Source organism: Lampris incognitus, chromosome 13, assembly GCF_029633865.1.
Source record: "Lampris incognitus isolate fLamInc1 chromosome 13, fLamInc1.hap2, whole genome shotgun sequence".
In the NCBI taxonomy this organism is placed as follows: Eukaryota; Metazoa; Chordata; class Actinopteri; order Lampriformes; family Lampridae; genus Lampris; species Lampris incognitus.
Window position 1 is genome coordinate 37,050,281 of NC_079223.1, and position 21,771 is coordinate 37,072,051.

Consider the following 21,771-nt stretch of genomic DNA (forward strand, 5'->3'; position numbering starts at 1 on the left):
CATCTGACAGTCAGGAGTTTCGCCTGGAGGACATAGCGCGGTGGAAGATCATGCTATTCCCCCCAGTTCCCCCTCCCTGCCGAACAGGTGCCCTGACCGACCAGAGGAGGCACTAGTGCAGCAACCAGGACACAAACCCACATTCAGCTTCCCACCCACAGACACAGCCAATTGTGTCTGTAGGGATGCCTGACTAAGCTGGAGGTAACACAGGTAATCGAACCGGCGATCTCTGTGTTGGAATATGCTTTTAATATCTGAAATGTCCACAGGTTACACTAAAACTCTAGAATGTCCTAATATACTCATACATCTTTTTTTCTTCTTTTTTTGTGTGGATTCATTTAAGGCATGTGGAATGTGCATGAGAAATGTGCGTGAAATGTTTTTGTGTCGCCTTCACACAGGGAGAGATGTTTGGAGTGATTGATGTTCACAGCACCAGACTAAGCTCTCTGCTGGGAATGATGATTAAAATATGGCACAGGAGCACAAGGTAGTGTCCACAGTTGGATAGCATCCACTGTCCACTGACCTACAGTTGTCCTTCAACTGAGGAAAATAAAACAAATTCATAGTAGTTTCTGAATGTTTTTAACCTATCTTTATCCAAGGAACATGGTCTTACTTCCCTTGCTCTCTTTGTTATCATAGTCCAGTATGCATTCAGTCACATGCGGTCTGTGTAAATAGTCACCAGTAGAGCTGCTGGGAGTTAAATATCCTTTCATATTCTTCATTAATACTACACAGGGTTGGGCAGGAAACTTTGAAACTGAATACACTGTCCTAAATGTGATCAGTACAGTATTTGGTTAAAATACTCAAAAAGAGTAACTTCTTCTGATAACATTTAGAGTACAACTTCAAAGGCAAATGTGAAACAACTGTGCGCATCATTAATATTATTTACATCACATAGTTGCTTACTCCTTGGTGCTACTGGTATCTCCATGACATTACATTATGCTTTATGGGTTTTTTTAATCTTGACTGTGTGTACTATTTTATCTGGTATTGTAAAGCACCTGGTAACATTGTTTTGAAAGGCGCTGTGTAAATAAAGTTTATTATTATTATTAGTGGTTCGCGGGGTCGCCGCACAGCAAGAAGGTCCTGGGTTTGAGCCCTGGGGTAGGCCAACCTTGGGGGTAATCCTGGATTGTCCTCTGTGTGGAGTTTGCATGTTCTCCCCGTGTCTGCGTGGGTTTCCTCAGGGTGCTCTGGTCTCCTCCCACAGTCCAAAGACATGTAGGTCAGGTGAATCAGCCATACTAAATTGTCCCTAGGTGTTTATGTGTGTGTGTGTGTGTGTGTGTGTGTGTGTGTGTGTGTGTGTGTGTGTGTGTGTGTGTGTGTGTGTGTGTGTATGGACCCTGTGATGGCCTAGTGGCCTGTCCAGGGTGTCTCCCTGCCTGCCGCCCAATGACTGCTGGGATAGGCTCCAGCATCCCCGCAACCCTGACAGCAGGATAAGCAGTTTGGACAATGGATGGATGAAACAATGGTCTCTCATGAGATTAAGTCTCTCTTCACGTGCGTTCCTGTTGGTGTAAAAGTGGAGGTAGTCCGTATTATATTACAAAACGACCCCACCCTTACCACTGGCAAGTGTATCTGATCCTGAAACTGTCTTCAGTCCACGTACTTCACATACAGGGGGCAGTACTATAGGCAGAAGCATAGGTGTGCTATGGGTTCCCCAGTCTCACCTATAGCGGCCAACTTGTATATGGAGGAAGTGGAAAAGAGGGCTCTGTTGTTCTATCCAGGGACACCACCTAGCCACTGGTTCAGATTTATGGATGACACCTAGGTTAAAATTAAATCTCAGGACGTACCACATTTCACCAGCCACATTAACTCTGTGGACAACCACATCAAGTTCACCAGGGAGGATCTGAAATATGACAGGTTAGCCTTCTTAGACTGTGAAATTGCAATTGGTGATGGGGGAGCATTTAATTGTTGATGTTTACCGTAAACCAACACATACTGATCAGTACTCAAAGTTTGACTCTCATCATCCACTGGAGCACAAACTAGGAGTCATCAGGACGCTGTACCACCGAGCTGACAACGTCCCCACCGAAACGGCGGCCAGGGAAGGGGAGAAATCCCACATTAAACAGGCCCTGGTTAAGTGTGGTTATCCTAACTGGACATTTGTCAAAGCCAGGAAGATGCCCAAACAGTGCCAATTGAAGAGAGGAGAAGGACAACAGCTGCCTAAGCGTAAACCAGTGGTGATTCCGTATGTGGCGGGAGAGTCAGTAAAGCTGAGATGCATATTTTTCAAACACAACTCCTCAGTTGCTTTCAAACCCCAAAATACGCTGTACCAGAAGTTGGTCTACCCCAAGGATCGGGTCCCCTGGCACAAACAGAGTAATATAGTGTATGCGGTTAAGTGCTAGGGGGATTGCCATGACTTGTACGTTGGGGAAACTAAACAGATGCTGGTCAAGAGGACGGCACAACACAGAAGAGCTAACACGTCAGGCCAGGACTCCACAATCTACACCATCTACAGGCCAGTGGCCACTCTTTCAAGGATGAGGATGTGCACATCCTTGATAGGGAGGAATGCTGGTTTGAATGGGGAGTCAGAGACCATCTATGTGAAGAGGGAACGACCATCCCTGAACTGCGGTGGGGGGGGGCCTTAAGAGTTCATCTGTCACCATCTTACAGTGCTGTGATTGCAAACATTCCCAAATCCTCTGTGAATAGTACACATGGCCATTGAAATTCTAGTTAATGGTCACACCCATATTTGCATATGAAACTGATTGTTGATTTTGGTCAGTTATGCAACTGTATTGTTTATAAGGGTGGAGATACCTGCAATCAGTTTAGACTGAGGAGGTCACTTAGATGAGTGACGAAACGTTTCTGTCAATAAATGTTGTATCCAGATGAACAGATTCAACTTTCTTTGGTTGGCTAAATACAAATAATTAATTTTTGTATACGGAATATGTAACGCCTTTATTTGTATTCAATTATAACCCAACCTTGATACTATAACGGAAGCCGTTGTGACAGTCTCACATCTTTCAACTATCAATCACTAATAGTACCGTGGTATCCAAGAGGCTTATCTTCCAATTTCCCTGTTGACAACCTAATACAATGGTGTAGAAGGCTACCCTAACAGTGGAGGCCTTGGTATAAACGGTATACTGTAGGTCCTTCATCCTGCATGAGTAATGTGATACTAATTCAATGAAACATTTGAACATCCTGTTTCTATCTTGGGTTATTTTGTTTTAAGCACAGGGAAGTAAAACTGCGTGACAATAGTCCAACACAAAATGGGTGTATCATATGACTAACTTCAATGCCCAATATTTCCTCTCTGGCAGGAAAGCTTACGTGCATCAAGTACTGGTACCGGTGCAGCAGGACCGGGGTAGGAAACCTCTAAAACAGACGCATCTGTAGCTGTCAAGAGCAGAGCAATATTTATAATTTACCATTCCTGTAATTCAGTGGCTATTTACTGCACGCTAAAAACCTAACTGCAGTGATTGTAACAATGGCTGGCTTCAATTACAAACCAAAGCACACAAGCCCAGAAATACAGTCTGAAACAGCAAAATAGCTCTTCTACAACTGAAATAGTCAAAGAGCTCAAAAAAACCTCAGGAAAAAAAACAAAACAAACATGGCTGGGTAAATTTGGAAGACCATTGAAACATTTGTCTGCTCTATTGAATGACTGATAAGATGCTTATAAAGACTGTTTCAGTAGTGTGTGAGATAAAATGTGGGTGGTCTGTAAGCCTCGAGCATCCAAAAGTATTTGTCAATGTATTTCAATGGTATATGAGAGGTTTTCAGTAGTGTTTAAGAGTTAATACTATATGCATCGGTAATTTTTTGGTGTATTTTAGAGGACTTTATAACAGGACAGGCTTAAGATAACACTTGAATTAACCTATTTCCCAATAAATAAGTAAATCCCTTTTCAGGTGTTAAGGCATATATCATATGCTGACTAAGAACAGGACATGATGGTTTGGTAGAAAGGTGTGCTGTGCAGCTGTAAAATGAACTGAAATAGGCACATTTTTGTACTGTGTGTGTGTGTGTGTGTGTGGCATGCGTGCAGACAGGTGGGTAAAATTTGAATGGAAAAAGAGCTAATCTAGAGGAAATGACAACCACAGAGTTGAGATGATGTGAGACAAAGACAGACCCAGAAAGAGACGCAGACATAGACAGACAGTAAGGGAAAGTGAGACAAGAAAGAAGACAAAGCGCGAAAGGGATACAATAAGAGGTTAAAGAAGGGATAGAAAGCAAGGGACATAGAGAAAAAAAAACAGACAGTGAAGTAATAGAGAGAGGGGGCTGACAGTGTTTCCTTAGTCTCAACAGGACCAAAGTAGTTACACAATTAAAAGTGTAAAAACATTTATGCATTAAAATACTTATTCTACTGATATCCCCTTGGAGCTATTTCCCCTCGGGGGTTAATAAAGTATTTCTGATTCTGGGCTGTCCGGTATCACCAGTTTACTACTGTTGGCCATAGACAGCTGCCCAGTCCAAAACATTTTTCAGTTTTTTACTGTTTACTGAGTTAACCAATACAAGCACAGCCTTCACTGTTGACCATCGGGAACTGTCCAGTATAACCACGATCTTCTAAGTTAGCCACAAGTAGCTACCCCCGTACCACCCATCTTCTTCTGCTGCCCACTGAGTAGCTTCACCATAGTAGTTTGGGACTTGGTGCCTTGCTCCAGGGCACCTCAAAACTTGTTGGGAAAAGGAAAAATTTCTCATTCATCATATTATTCATGGGATTTTTCATGGTGGCGTTCAACACAGCCATTGCCAACTACAGGCCCATCTCCAACTTACCATTCCTCAGCAAAATACTTGAAAAAACAGTTTATTCTCATGTTAATAACTATTTAATGTAAAAAAAACAACCTTCTAGACATTTATCAATCAGGTTTTTGATCTCACTATAGCACAGAAACAGCACTTATCAAAGTTGTGAATGATCCGCATATGAACACCGATTCTAAAAAAATATCTGTTCTTGTGCTCCTGGATCTTAGTGCCACCTTCGACACTGTTGATCATGGTATTTTGCTAGAGAGATTAGAAAAATGGGTTGGCCTCTCTGGCCTGGTTCTCAACTGGTTTAGAACATACCTACAGGAAAGGCAGTTCTTTGTGTCTATTGGAGACTTCCTCAGACAAAGTGGGTAGGTATAATGTGTGGGGTACCCCAAGGTTCGATACTTGGACCATTATTATTTAATCTCTTCTATATACTCCCACTCGCACATGTTATACAGAAACACAAACTAAATTACTATAACTATGCAGATGATTCACAACTGTACATATCCCTATCTCCCGATGACCTAGATCCATGCATTCCCTAACCCAGAGTACTGACGATATTAATCTATGGATGTCAGAGAACTTTTTACAACTGAACTCTCAGGTTCGATTTACAACAAGAACTCTCAGGTCCGATGGCAGTGGTCTTTTAACCATCCCTCGTGCTAGGTCTAGAGCAGGGGAAGCTGCATTTTGTATTTACGCCCCAAGTAGATGGAATGCCCTGCCTGAGGACCTGAGAGAGGCCCCCAAACTGGACACATTTAAAAACACTTAAACACATTTAAACATCTTACTTTTTAAACAGCCTACGGCTAAATTTTTGGTGTGTGTGTGTGTGTTTGTATATCTTGATATTTGTATATTCTGCACTAACACCTGCTGATATGCATATTTATTTTCTGTATTTGTACTTTTATGATTGAGTTGCAATTGTATTGTTATTTTATGTAAAGCACATTGTGATATGATATGTGTTACATAAATAAAGTTTGACTTGACTTGACTTTTAAGGTCGTTAAAAACAGTTTGTTCATGCTTGCCTGACCATTTTTTCTGAAAAACCAAATGTCATCTCCTCTACACCTATATTTTCCAATTTGCCATTAGTTTATAGACACCAAGGCAGGCTTTCCAACAAGCCCAATTATTGGCCTTGTTTATTAGCCGATTGATGTATGATTCCCGGTGATCAGTAACAGTGTGGATTATCCAAAAAATCCAAATAATTTGAATATAAGTGTGGCGAGCAGTTGAAAAGCCATTTGCTGACATTTTCCTAACTCCAAACCGAGTGCAATATAGCCTATTGCTTTCAACAATGCTCATAAAAACCTGTTCTGCATCCTTTATATAAACTGCGTACAGATTTAAGACGATCAAAATATGTGGGCTGTTTTGGAGGTTACAAAAAGACTATGTAAAATGGCTTCTTATACCAAAGAGCCAAGAACCAAGGCTGAATTATAACTTAATTTCTATTTCATTATCACCTTGTTGTCGACGTGGAATACACGTTGTTGTTGAACGCTTAACAATGTCATTTTTCATCAACAAAATGCTCTCGGGAAGTTGGGCAATTCAAACCTGCTGTCATCTGGCTAAAGGTTTGCCTGACTGACAATGAGATGGCACTAGGCTGGCATTTTCTGCCTGAACACCTATACAGTACCTTGTAGGTGACTTCTAAGAGAGCGTAACAGGGCTTCAGGGTGTCCACATCCACTGGAACCAGCAAGCGGGGCTCAGCAGCCAGAACCCCGAGGTGACGCAGAGCCTGGAGGTGGTACCTACAGAGAAGAGAGGTGAACCAGCGCCCATTTTTTGTTTGTTTTGATTTATTTGGTTGCACATATACGAAGAAATAGACTTGATACACTGCTCCATGACATGTATACATACCTCAAAGTTCTGAGAAGTTATGTAACTGTTGTTCACTGGTTAGTTCTAATTGGATGTTTGATTCAAGTAGATTTGCATCTGCGAGTATGCAGTGAGTTATGGTGCATTTCTGGCTTATTCTTGTCTGTTTGCATTTAATTAATTTTACTCTGAATACTGAATACATGACAAAAATTCCCACGTAAAATAAATTTCCTATTCAGATATGTTATCAGTCTACAAAATATGACCTAGGTCATCTACTAAAGCCACACTTCCACCACAGGAACTATGCTCAGGAACTAGAAACCGTTTGAGGAACTCAGCGTGTTTCCACCACAGGGACCAGGGTCTTAATTAAGTTCTCGGGACATTATTTTATCCACCAAAAAGTTCTTGCTCAGGGGTAGTACTTTTACCTTGCGAGGCAGCTGGATTTGTGAGACCACAAGATCATGCAAATCCATCTTACCAGGCTTCAAGTTATGTGCTTCTGGCTGAACCACAGTGGTTCAGACTAATCAGCGTCCTATGAGGAACTACGGGCAGCTACAGGTGAGATTTAGGTGTGACAACAGTGAGAAGTCACTTTTCGTTTGAAAACAACAATGGCAGCTTTTAAAGCGGTTAGTGTAGATGCTGCTATAGCAACAGTTATGTCAGAACTAGAGAGCATTTCTTCATTTAAAGAAAAGCAAAGAATGGCATTAAGGGCTTTTCTCAATGGAAACGATTTTGTCAAGAGCTTGATTTAATCTGATTGGCTGAAGTTAGCCCATGATAGACGGCGACAGACAGAGCTTTAATCCAATCACCTGCCAAGTATTTTTTTTTTTTTGAAAGTGACTGCCCTTTTCTAAACAATTTCCAAGGATGACTTTTCAGGTGGTTAAGATACCATCTGGGCATAAGACTACTAGTAGTTTCCAAAAGTAAAGGAAATTTGGGGGTGGGGCTCGCAGTGCTGAAGATTTCTGATTGGTTGAGTACTAGCAGCATTTTATTTCAATCACCATTTTAAAAAAATCTGCAGCCGCAAACCAGCACTGTGTCCGATATCATTCACCGCTCCCTACTTCTATGTAGAGGACTATATAGTGAGCTCATCGGCAAAGTGAGAGAAATTACTTCTCTTTTTTCCAATGCTATCCAACGAGGAAAAGGTACACCAATGGTTATCTGTATTTGTCCTCACCATTGATCACTTTTCTTTCTTTCTTTTTTTTTTTAACTTTAATCCTCTCTCTGAACACAGAGTTTCTTTTTTTTCCCTTGGAGCATCAGAAACTTTTCTTGGAAGCTTCGTAGATTTTTCCACCATAGCGTCTCAGCCTGGAAGCATTCCGGCCCTGAAGGCAGCCCTGAAGGCAAGACAATCAGAGGCATGCGAATGCTTTCATCACACTGAGGTTCAGTTCTGGCAAAACAATCATTGCTGGTTGATGTAAAACACATCACTATGCATCACTTCCGGTGTGCCAGTGCGGGAATACAGCATGGGAATGTCGCCCCAGACACCAGATTTAAAACGCTGGTATACTGCGAAATACAGAGAAATGTACCCGCCGGTGACAGGCTTAATCACCATTGTGTGAACTCGTTTGGCAAGGGCTTGAATTTCACAGATATTCATTTATATGTAAAAGTCTGGCATTCTAGCTTTAACCATGTCATGTGATAAGCTACTTCAGTACACTATAACAACAAATATTACTGGGACTACTACACTACAGAAGATTGCAGATGAACATTTAATATCCATGAATTCATATTATAGACACTACCACTGACTACCCCTGTAACAAATTGGCCACAATTTCAAACATTGCCCATACATGGTCCAGCCATAAACTAGGTTTTGACCTAGTCTTGTTTATTAGGGGAAGAAAAAAATTACTAGCCAGAGAAAACTGAGACGTGCTGCTGTAAAACAGCCCTTGCTTTTTCATACATCAGCAGACTAATTTGCCTAATTGGCAAATCTAATCTTTTAATTCTTTGAAAAATAGTTCCTGGGACTTAATTCTGGGTAGTTTGGGTGGAAACGCAGCTTAAGATGCCTTTCAAATACTTCCCTGTGATTGTGTAAACATTCTGTGACTTGTTGTATTGTCAACATAGCTGACCCCACCCAACCAGCACAGGAGTAGAAAAAAACCCCAAAACATACAAATAAATGAAAAATATCAGTGAACCCTTGCATGGTTAGCATATGTGTGTGTGTGTGTGTGAGTGAGACATTACCTTCTCAGCACTGAATCATTTTCTTACTGCGATTGGTTTCTTTTATGCTTAGGCTTTGAACATTGACCTCCATAATACTGGTTCTTTGTAATTATGGTGAAAGGAACTGCAGTGCACTAGTTTTGAAGTTACTGCACAAGAGTGTTTGGTAAATGACTCATCTGTAAATGTAAATGTGTTTGTTACACAAGAGAATGCTGTCGTCATTGTGTGTCCTGCTAAAAGTGGTTTATGCACTGTGTATGTGCAGCTGTGTGTTCATTTTGCCCCTAGATGTGCTGAGTGAGCATATACAGTGGCTTCAAAAAGTATTATTCACACCACTTCACTTTTTGCACACTTTGTGTTGTAGATTTAATTTTAAATGGATAAAATTGCCAGTTTTGTCGATCCTTCTGCCCATAATGACTCATAAGTGAAAACATGTTTTTAGAAATTTTAGCAAATTTGTTAAAAATATAAAACTGAAATCTCTCATTTATGTAAGTATTCAGACCCTTAATTCAGTACTTTGTAGAAGCCACTTTGGTGTACGTAGCAATTACAGCTTCAAGTCTTCTTGGGTAAGTCTCTACAAGCTTTGCACACCTGGATTTGGGCAGTTTATCCCATTCTTCCTGGCAGATACACTCACGCTCTGCTTGCAGTTCTGCCTAGAGAGTTCACTTTTTGCCTCAGCAGACCAGATAATCTTTTCCCTCTTGCACTCAGAGTCCTTTAAATGCCATTGGGCATACTTCAAGCGGGCTATCATATGCCTTTCACTCAAGAGTGGCTTTCGTCTCACCACTCTACCGCAAAGGCCTGATTGATGGGAGTGCGGCTGAGATGGCTGTCCTACCGGTAGATTCTGCCATCTCTGCAGAGGACTTCTGAAGCTCTGTTACAGGGACCGTTTGGTTCTTGGTCACCTCCCTGACCAAGGCAATTACTCAGTTTGGCCGGACGGTCAACTCTAGAAAGAGTCCTGTTGATTCCAAATTTATTCCATTTCACAATTATTGAGGCCACTGTGCTCCTGGGAACACTCAAAGCATTAGAAATAATTTTATACCCTTGCCCTGATCTATGCCTCACCATCATTTTATCGCTTAAGTCTCCAGAGAGTTCCTTGGATTACATGGCTTGGTTTTTGGCCTGACACTCAGTGTGAATTGTGGGACCTTAGATAATGCACAGGTGTTTGTCCTTCTAAACTATCCATCCATCCATTATCCAAGCCGCGGGATGTTGCAGCCTACCCCAGCAGTCATTGGGCGGCAGGCAGGAGACACCCTGGACAGGCCCCCCCGTCCATCACAGGGCCGACACATTCACACCTAGGGACAATTTAGTATGGCCGATTCACCTGACCTACATGTCTTTGGACTGTGGGAGGAAACCGGAGCACCTGGAGGAAACCCACACAGACACGGGGAGAACATGCAAACTCCACACAGAGGACAACCTGGGATGACACCCAAGGTTGGACAACCCTGGGGTTCAAACCCAGGACCTTCTTGCTGTGAGGCAACCACACTAACCACTGCGCCACCGTGCCGCCCAACAAATGATCATTCATGAGGCTCCTTTTCTATGCCCAATCAACTCAATTTGTCCCAGGTGTACTCCAATCAAGCTCTAAACACATCTCAAGGAGAAGTAAAGCAAACAGGATGCACCTGTTTGTGCGGTAAGTGTTTCTCTTTATGATTGAATGGACTTTTAAAATGGTTGAACACTTCGAAAATCTGGAAAATCTGGAAATTCATGATTTTTTTGTATACTCATGATTAACACCTTATTATATTTTTAGCTAAAATAGGCATTGACATCCTCCCTTTCTATATATATATATATATATATATATATACACTACCGTTCAAAAGTTTGGGATCACATTGAAATGTCCATATTTTTGAAGGAAAAGCACTGTACTTTTCAATGAAGATAACTTTAAACTAGTCTTAACTTTAAAGAAATACACTCTATACATTGCTAATGTGGTAAATGACTATTCTAGCTGCAAATGTCTGGTTTTTGGTGCAATATCTACATAGGTGTATAGAGGCCCATTTCAAGCAACTATCACTCCAGTGTTCTAATGGTACAATGTGTTTGCTCATTGGCTCAGAAGGCTAATTGATGATTAGAAAACCCTTGTGCAATCATGTTCACACATCTGAAAACAGTTTAGCTCGGTACAGAAGCTACAAAACTGACCTTCCTTTGAGCAGATTGAGTTTCTGGAGCATCACATTTGTGGGGTCAATTAAACGCTCAAAATGGCCAGAAAAAGAGAACTTTCATCTGAAACTCGACAGTCTATTCTTGTTCTTAGAAATGAAGGCTATTCCATGCGAGAAGTTGCTAAGAAATTGAAGATTTCCTACACCGGTGTGTACTACTCCCTTCAGAGGACAGCACAAACAGGCTCTAACCAGAGTAGAAAAAGAAGTGGGAGGCCGCGTTGCACAACTGAGCAAGAAGATAAGTACATTAGAGTCTCTAGTTTGAGAAACAGACGCCTCACAGGTCCCCAACTGGCATCTTCATTAAATAGTACCCGCAAAACACCAGTGTCAACATCTACAGTGAAGAGGCGGCTGCGGGATTCTGGGCTTCAGGGCAGAGTGGCAAAGAAAAAGCCATATCTGAGACTGACCAATAAAAGAAAAAGATTAAGATGGGCAAAAGAACACAGACATTGGACAGAGGAAGACTGGAAAAAAGTGTTGTGGACGGATGAATCCAAGTTTGAGGTGTTTGGATCACAAAGAAGAATGTTTGTGAGACGCAGAACAAATGAAAAGATGCTGGAAGAATGCCTGACGCCATCTGTTAAGCATGGTGGAGGTAATGTGATGGTCTGGGGTTGCTTTGGTGCTGGTAAGGTGGGAGATTTGTACAGGGTAAAAGGGATTCTGAATAAGGAAGGCTATCACTCCATTTTGCAACGCCATGCCATACCCAGTGGACAGCGCTTGATTGGAGCCAATTTCATCCTACAACAGGACAATGACCCTAAACACACCTCCAAATTGTGCAAGAACTATTTAGAGCAGAAGCAGGCAGCTGGTATTCTATCGGTAATGGAGTGGCCAGCGCAGTCACCAGATCTGAACCCCATTGAGCTGTTGTGGGAGCAGCTTGACCGTATGGTACGCAAGAAGTGCCCATCCAACCAATCCAACTTGTGGGAGCTGCTTCTGGAAGCGTGGGGTGCAATTTCTCCAGATTACCTCAACAAATTAACAGCTAGAATGCCAAAGGTCTGCAATGCTGTAATTGCTGCAAATGGAGGATTCTTTGACGAAAGCAAAGTTTGATGTAAAAAAAATCTTATTTCAAATACAAATCATTATTTCTAACCTTGTCAATGTCTTGACTCTATTTTCTATTCATTTCACAACATATGGTGGTGAATAAGTGTGACTTTTCATGGAAAACACAAAATTGTTTGGGTGATCCCAAACTTTTGAACGGTAGTGTATATATATATATTTTTTGATATTCAATATGATTAATCTCCTTGCTAGCCCAAATTATTCAGCAAAATAGTTTGAGCAATTTAATTTTAACTGGCAGACTAACAGCTGCATGCAGTTTATCTTTTTCAAAGAAAAGTTCTTAAGGTAAATGAAATGGACTATGAATATGGCAGCGGGAATCACCTCAGTGCAGAATCCTGATAGTAGCTGGGCTGTAGCGATTTTGATATTGTCATATTTCCCCATAATTGCAAAAGCGAAGCATAATAATGGATGTTGTTAAGCTGTTTGATGATTTCTACATGCCTGAATGGCTCACTATACATGTATATAAATGTGTGAATATATATATACTATATATATAGTATATATATATATTTTTTTATCGCTCAAAGTTGTTAAATGGCAGAACAAGCTTGTTTCATGCTCAATGCACTCATCAGCTCTAAATATATTTAGAGAGAGAGAGAGAGAGAGAGAGAGATATAGAGATAGATATATACTAGATATAGCGTTTTTTCCCAACGAAACCATCAATGGTGTTGATAGAAGTGCTTAACTAATGAGGAGTGGAATAGCAATACAGATGCAGGAAAAAAAATGTGACTACATAGCAGTACAAGCCTGTTTCGTGCGTCGCGCACTTCATTAGCAACTGATGAGTGTGTGACGCACGAAACAGGCTTGTACTGCTATGTATTAAAACTTTTTTTCCTACATCGGTATTGATATATATATATAAAAAAATTTTAATAGCTCAAAGTTGTTAAATGGCAGAACAAGCTTGTTTCGTGCTCAATGCACTCATTAGCTCTATATATAAACACACATTTGTATCTGAGTGCGTGTACATGTGTGTATGTTTGTATGGACATCTGTGTGCGCAGCACATATCTTTGTGTGTGTATCTATGTATGAGTGTGTAGATGCGTGTGTTGTTGCAACTGTATGCATCTCACCGGTTGTCTGTGCTGTGGGCAGGGAAGTGGGGGTACAGCGCACACAGTAGGGCAGCAATGGCGGAGTTGGAGGTGCTTAGGGTGTACCTAACACAAGACAAAACAGCACATCACTAAAGATCATTATACTGCCCACACTGGCAACATCACAGTTAGCTCTGAGATAAGCACACTTGGAATAGGGCTCAGAAACAAACCACGAACTCATAGACAATCACACAAACGCACGCTTATCCGCCCACTTAAATAAAACATCAAAACACCAAAAAAGAAAATGAAAAAACACAGCAGCAGCAGCAGTAGCAACAGATACAAAATCACACGCTTGGACACATCTGCACCCTGACACAAAATCAGACACAAGATTTTATGATGTTACTCACTCTCTTCACATGCATCACATCTACACATACAAAAGCAACACTGACAAAAAAACAACACAGGTGCACATACTAATTTCTATAAATATAAGTTTAAAAAAAAGAGACACTGCTCCAAATCATGAAACAACAGAACTCAAATTTTTTTTAACAGGCTTTCATTGCTGTTTAACGTCATCTCAGTCCAACAGAGCAGAGAGACCCTTAAAAACAATCGTCAGGAGTTAAGTGTCTACTTAAACTAATGGAACTATTGTAATGAGCTGGGCCAGACAGAAAAGGCTGTTTGGAGAGGGAAGGGTACCTGGCAGGACGTGTAGTAGGGGTTAACCGAGGCGAGTGGCTGTCCCTCTTCACTTAAAGTGGCAAGCTCGTGGGATTTTTGAACAAGGGCCACACTTAAAATGAGTCACTTTCAGCGCCACTCTCCTACGTTCATTTAAACGCACAACACACCAAACATGGTGTCAGCTCTAATGGCCGGGCAGGCAGATGGGAAGGGAAATAGGCAAGAAAGATGAAAAACATATTTTTTTTCCGTCTTTTTCCATTCCAAAGTTTCTGATTCCATCGTTCCATTGGTCATCATCAATAATTTTCCATAAAGTGATCTCAGTAACTTTATAAGTATAGGTAACAATATTTTTTCTTTAACTGGTGGTGACGTAATCCTGGAATCAAGCTCTTCATTTGGATGCTAACATGGTGATGTTTTAGGTTTTTATTCATTTCAATGTTAAATTCTAGCAGAACAACTACTTCTGCCTTGTATCTTACTTCCACTGCCTAAATATTCCTATTTGAGTTTTGATTTTTTTTTTTTAAAGGTTAATTGTGAAGCATTTTTCAGCCTTTTTTTATACAGGAAAGTGGAGAGGAACATACGGAAAGACAGATGGTGAGGACATGTTGCTCAAGTCCCTGGCCTGATTCGAACCCAGGGTACTACACTCAGACCAGCAGGTACAGTAGAGGACTCATAACACAGTATAGGAAAATCTAGCTAAGGCATCAGGATGCCCTACCTTTTGGCATTTTAATTGATTACTATGGGGATTCTGCTGTGACTCAGCTTTGTTACCAGTTTCAGAAGAACTATGAACTCCATAACCAGCTAATTTCATTTTATTTTTTTTATTTTGCAATATTTTTATTGGGATTTTCCACTGTACAGTAAACAGAAACCCATATAAAAAACAAATTAGAAGCAAAGGACACAAAAGAAACAGGGTGTATTTAAGGAAAATAATGAATTACATTGCTGCATCACTAACACAACATGTCTTAGCTCTCAATGAGAGAGGTGGATGGCACACTATGTATTTTGTTGCTGGTCAGGTTCAGCGTCGTACTGAACAAGGTGAGCCAGAAATGGCTGCCATATCAGAAATATCAGAAAATCTATTAAGATTGGCCATCATGCCATATCGAACCTTCTCCATATGTAATATACCGGTGAGCACAGTATCTGACTTCCAGAGCCTTAAAATTACTTTCTTTGCGATTACCATTCTGTAAATAATAGTGCTTTGCACAGAGACACTGTGGTATCAGGATCAGAATCAGAATACTTTATCCCCTGAGGGGAAATTGGTTTAGTAAGGAAAGCGAAAACCTTAATAGTGCAACCTCTGGATCAGGATCAAACACACAGCCGTACATGTCAGAGAACCACTTGTATATATCACATCAAAAATTATACAGTTTTGGGCATGTGCAGAAAAGGTGGGTCAGAGAGCCTTCTGCAGATTTACATCGATCACACAGACAGTAAATGGTAGGAAAGATTCTGTGCAGTTTAGTTTTTGAATAATGAAGCCTGTGTAACACCTTGAATTGGATTAATTGATGCTTGGCATTAATAGAACAATATCGGGTCCTGTTAAGGCCCTCCTCCCAAACATCATCCCCAATCTGTATTCCCAGTTCCTCCTCCCAGGCATTTTTCAGAGTGTGTGGCATAATTCACCTGTTCAGAAAATATATTTAAAAGTTTGAGACCAACTTTTTGGATTCAGGTGGGCCCAACAAAAGCTTATATATAATTCTTCCTTCAGGGAGAGACTCAGTTAGGCACACACAGACGGACATAATTCCTAATCTGTAAGTATCGGAATAAATGCGTTGTGAGAAGAGAGAACTTTTAACCAAATAAATGAACAAAGAACTAAATTGTCATCTTGATTCACAGTGTTCCTTTAGCAGACATGAAATAAAGACGTGAACAATCTTCCCTTGTGAACTCAAAAACATGAATCTCATTAAACATGTACACCAGTCGCACCAGTAACAGGATTGAGGTAAGTCTTACAATTATTCTCTTTCCTAAGTAAAAGTTAAACAGTCTTGTTGCAGTGTAGATATCATGTTTGACTGTTGTTGGGAAAACAAAACTTCCATTTCCTGCTCACCTGAATCCCACTAGACAGTAAAATGAACGGGAAGCACAAAGACTGTTGCAGATATAGACCACAAAAAAAAAGAAAAGAAAAGAAAGAATGAATGAGGCAGTGACAAAAGAATAAAAGAACGATAGAACGAAAGCATACAAAACCATTAAGAATTAAAGAAACAAAGCCTTGACGCTGCTCTGCCATGTGCTGCCTCTGACCTCAGCAAACCTCCACTTAGACAAAACTTTTTTCAGGCTGGTTTTCAGAGAAGCCCTTCCCTAAATAAAACTACACAATCAGCTTGTTGAAATTAAGGACCTGTCACAGCGTGGGCACACAATTGGCAGGTCTGAAAACAGATGTGAACATAATTAAAAACAGTAAGTAAAAAAGAAAAAAAAAGGCTGGTCTGAGGAGCAATGACTGTAGGTGAAGAGAGATTGGGAAATTATAATGACAGAGTAAGAGTCATCATTTCTCTTCAAAATATAGAGGACACGACACTGTTTGTATGAACCTGGTAAGTGTGTGCATATGCAGAACTGCACCTTTCCTGGTACAGTAAGGAGACAGCCTTATGGTCACATGACAAGCTATGTGAAACATCTTTAGCCTGTGTGTGTGTGTGTGTGCGCGCGAGAGAGAGAGAGAGAGAGAGAGAGAGAGAGAGAGAGAGCGAGTGAGAAAGAGATCTATTCCTGTTCCACCAAGATCAGCAGTTCCAGTGCCAAATGCACCAAAAAAAAAGAAAAGAAAAAGAAGCTGTACAGCATACTTGTAGATCCATGTATGTGTGGTTTTTATTCTTATGATAATTTTAAAACGCTATTTCTTTGGGAAAAATTTGCTGAGCACACACTCTTTTTCACCAGCGCGCTTTGTCATAAAACACACTTTCATCAAGGAGCTGCCCAGTGCTCCTAGAGAAGGAAGGGATAAGTGCCTTGCTCAAGGGTGACTGTATTTGTTGTGAGAGGGAAGAAACATATTTTCCAGTCTTTCCCCACCTTTTTTGTGTATGGGCTACAGATCTCCCTCCCCTTTTCTCCCCCAATTGTACCTGGCCAACCACCCCTCTCTCCAAGCCGTCCCGGTCGCTGCTCCACCCCCTCTGCTGATCCAAGGAGGGCTGCAGACTACCACATGCCTCCTCTGATGCATGTGGAGTCGCCAGCTGCTTCTTTTCATGTGACAGTGAGGAGTTTCACCAAGGGGACGTAGCGCGTGGGAGGATCACGCTATTACCCCCAGTTCCCCCTGCCCCCCAAACAGGTGCCTCGACCGACCAGAGGAGGTGCTAGTCCAACGACCAGGACACATACCCACATCCGGCTTCCCACCCACAGACACGGCCAAGTACGTCTGTAGGGATGCCTGACCAAGCCGGAGGTAACATGGGGATTAGAACAGGCGATCCCCATGTTGGTAGGCAACGGAATAGACCGCTATGCTACCCGGACACCCCATATGTGCTACATTCTGTGTAACTGTATCACCTGCACTTCACAGTGGAAATAATTCCTCACAAGGACAATAAACAATCTATTACATTCGCCACCTAGATTAACCCAGCTGGTCCAGTTTGGTCTTTGGTCCGTGTGTGTGTATATGTGTGTCTCTCTCTTCCTCTATCTATGTTCACAGTATGTGTGTGTCTTATTTTGAGTGAGTGTGACATTTGTCTGTGCCTGTCTGTGTTTGTTATCCTTTGTTTATACCTTTAACTGTGAGTGTGTGTGATTTTGTGTCTGCCTATGAGTGTGCATGTGTTTTTGTCTGTATGTATGTATGTATATATATATATATATATATATATATATATATATATATATATATGGGTATGTGATTTTATGTATGAGTGGTGTGTCTGTGTGGGTGCGCATGTGTATGTTTTCTGTGTGTGGTTAGGCTCTCTGTTTCTTTGTGCCTATGTACATATGTTTGCATTTGTTAACATTGTAAATATGTGTTTGTGAGATTTTTTGTGTGTGATCGGCTGTTGATACGTGACTTTGTTGCCTATCTGTCTGTGTGTGTTTGTGTATATGTATGCCTGAGATGCCATCTCACCTCCCCCCTCCGAGGAAGAGCAGCCCCAGTGCCATATGATGGGCCATATGGAAGCCGTAGTTCATCTCGCCACTGGTCCGCTTGTGGAGGAACCGGCACAGCTGCAGAACCTTCAGGTTCCCTGAACCGGACATTACCATGGACAGAGCCAACAGAACCATGGACAGACACGTTTGCAGGTTATAATGACCTGTCTGGAAGGAAGAGAGAGACAGACAGACTGTGCTCAATTTAGAGACAAAGAGAAACAGACAGCTAATAGCACCATAGACAGATAGATCTACAGGTTATAATGACCGGTCTCAGGGAAGTGAGAGAGAATGCATTGTGTTATTGAAAAATACAGACATGGTGAACAGACACTGAAAGACAGACAGAGAAACAGATGCAGGCAGACAGATAGGGACATCTAGAACCACCATAGACATATAGGTCTGAAATATATAATGATGTGAATCTTGGGGGGCTAGAGAGAGAGAGAACATATTTGAAAAAAAGACAGATACAGAGAGACTGACAACTAAGACCACCACACATACAAGTCTGGTGTTTTGTTTTTTGTTTTTTTTGGGGGGGGTCCCCCCCGGGGGGTCCCCCCCTTTTCTCCCCAAATGTACCTGGCTAATCGCCCCGCTCTCTAAGCTGTCCCGGTCGCTGCTCCAACCCCTCTGCTGATCTGGGGAGGGCTGCAGACTACCACATGCCTCATTTGATACATGTGGAGTCACCAGCCGCTTCTTTTCACCTGACAGTGAGAAGTTTCACCAGGGGGATGTAGTGCATGGGAGAATCACGCTATTCCCCCCAGTCCCCCCCCCCGAAAAGGTGCCCCAACTGACCAGAGGAGGCGCTAGTGCAGTGACCAGGACACATACCCACATCCGGCTTCCCACCTGCAGACACGGCCAATTGTGTCTGTAGGGATGTCCAACCAAGCCAGAGGTAACACAGGGATTCAAACCAGCGATCCCCATGTTGGTAGGCAACGGAATAGACCGCCACGCTACCCGGATGCCCCAGTCTGGTGTTTTTAAACACCAGTCTGTAGGGAAGAGGAAAAAATGACAGTGTGCTCAAAACAAAGACAGAAAGAACAAAACAAATTAATGCACATACACATGCTAAGGTGAAAAATGACACACAGACACACACAAGGATTTTAAATTGGCAATTTTCTAATGAGGTTAAGCTAAACTGACCACTGCAGCTGTAACTGAGGTCAGGCACTTCATGAAGCTCCTGGCGAACTTGTAGAGACAGTCAAATGCTTCCGAGTTGGCCGAGCCAGCAAACTTGAACCCTACTGCCATGCAGGCCCCGGCGATGATGTAGTCATGAGCTTGACTGTGGGGTCAAAACCAGAGTGTTCTCTCCACATTCATTGAACACAAACATTACTAGCACTGCTACTGAAAGTACTTGTATTAATAAAACAGTGATGAATCAACCTAATTTCCTCTGCTGAGACAAGAACATTACTACCATGAATGAACGCTAACAAATTAGCCCTATTTTCCTTGATAACACTGTCAGAACATTACCACTGTGTCAACTAGAAATAGCAAAATCAATAGAGAAATGATAAATTAGCTTGATTTGCCCTAATCACACAAAAAAGGAATGGACAATTATTATGATTTGATATAAAAATGGTCAGGATCAAGGAACTGTTCATACACATAGACACATTTATGGAGTTCTATACAAGAAAAGTCTACAAGACAATTACACAACTATAGGAAACTATACAAGAAATAAACTATACAACAAAATCTTGTGGTAGTTAGCACTTTTTTTCTTATTTTGGATTTGTTGGTATAATCAGAATTTAAGAGAGGTGCAGACCTGTTTTACATGAATACACACAAAAGTGCCATTGGTCTGCCACGTCTTTAGAAGGCAGAGAAAGACAGGTTATAATATTGGAGAAGATCAAAAATCATTTAGACCTGAATGAATATTGCCTAATGCATTTTTGGGGGGGGGGGGGATTCCCCCCTTTTTCTTCCCAATTGTATCTGTCCAATTACCCTACTCTCTTCCGAGCCGTCCTGGGCGCTGCTCCACCTCCTCTGTCAATCCAGGGAGGGCTGCAGACTACCACATGCCTCTTCCGATACACGTGGAGTCGCCAGCTGCTTCTTTTCACCTGACAGTGAGGAGTTTAGCCAGGAGGACATAGCGTGTGGGAGGATCACACTATTCCCCCGTTCCCCCTCCCCCCTGAAAAGGCGCCCCGACTGACCAGAGGAGGCGCTAGTGCAACGACCAGGACAGATACCCACATCCGGCTTCCTACCTGCAGACATGGCCAATTGTGTCTGTATGGACACCCGACAAAGCCAGAGGTAACACGGGGATTCAAACTGGCGATCCCCATGTTGGTAGGTAACAGAGACCACCATGCCACCCAGATGCCCCCTGCCTACTACATTTTAAACGAGAGAAGTGCACTTTTGCACAATGACCAAGTCGATCAAATGGGAAATATGGGGGGGAAAAATAATACGCAGCACTCAGTCTACAAAAAACCTATCTAATAAAAATGTTTTGCTTGTCAGTCTGTGGACCCTCGCACGTAAGTGACCAAGTCTAATATTAAATGACAAAGAACAGGCTTTCATAATTTCAAAGCCTTTATCAAAAGACTTCAAATGTGTTTGACTGTTGGCAGTTTTGATGATATAAAATGAATGAAGGTGAATGGCTGCTCTGCTGATTAACTTTCATTCATGAAACAACGGTAAGAAAACATAGCTCAGCCATGGGAAATGTTTTATTGTAGCTACTGAGATGACTTCCAGCTGTGACTGTAGTTAATCCTACTCTTAAAATTGTATTTTTATAGTGTAGTTTTAACATTGGAGAATATGGCCCTCCTGCATGGTGGCAAGGTGAATAAGGCAAATTTTGGTTCATCCAGTGTTTCTCCAGGTCTCCTGTGCTGAGATCAGCAGTGAATGGTTTGCTGGCTTGCAAAATACGCTCAAATTCTCGTTTAGTTTCAAGACTCATACCCAAATGTTTTAGTTGACTTGGACTGGACATCGACAAGAAAGCAGCATTGGTCGAGCGAGCTAGAGAGTGAATAATTCTGATTCTGAATAAAGAGAGCAACCAACGGTAGCAAGAACAAACGTTTTTCGAAGGTTTTGGATCACCACAACCACGACAGGTTCATCATACAGTCATAAGGATTTTAAATTATCTTTGTTATCAAGAGGTGGACCAGAAATACATTTTAAAGCCCAAACATCATGGGGTAACTCCCGGAAGTACATTTTACAACCTGCAGCAAAATCCAAACATCGCGGCTCCTGTGGATAATTATGGTAACACTGGAGCGCTACTCATCTTGGATAATTGACATGTTTGAAAGTGGGTTGTCACATGGACAAATTGCATGCAATTTGTCACTTCAAGGAGTTCACCGAGGTTATTCTGTGGCGAGTGTTAAAAGATTTTGATTTAAGGTCAAACTCTTGAGAAGAGGACAAGTTGTCGA

General features: G+C 41.7%; 1 protein-coding gene across 1 annotated transcript in view; it reads right to left on the reverse strand.

The window, feature by feature from the left end:
• The window catches only part of anapc1 (anaphase promoting complex subunit 1), a 206,103-nt gene that overhangs the window by 43,553 nt on the left and 140,779 nt on the right, over nt 1-21,771 (reverse strand). Inside the window, exons 42-45 of the mRNA XM_056291362.1 lie at nt 19,466-19,610; nt 18,267-18,460; nt 13,424-13,510; nt 6,542-6,659 (exon numbers count right to left, since the gene is read on the reverse strand). Coding sequence (XP_056147337.1) covers nt 6,542-6,659; nt 13,424-13,510; nt 18,267-18,460; nt 19,466-19,610 — 544 coding nt within the window. The remainder of the gene's footprint in view (nt 1-6,541; nt 6,660-13,423; nt 13,511-18,266; nt 18,461-19,465; nt 19,611-21,771) is intronic.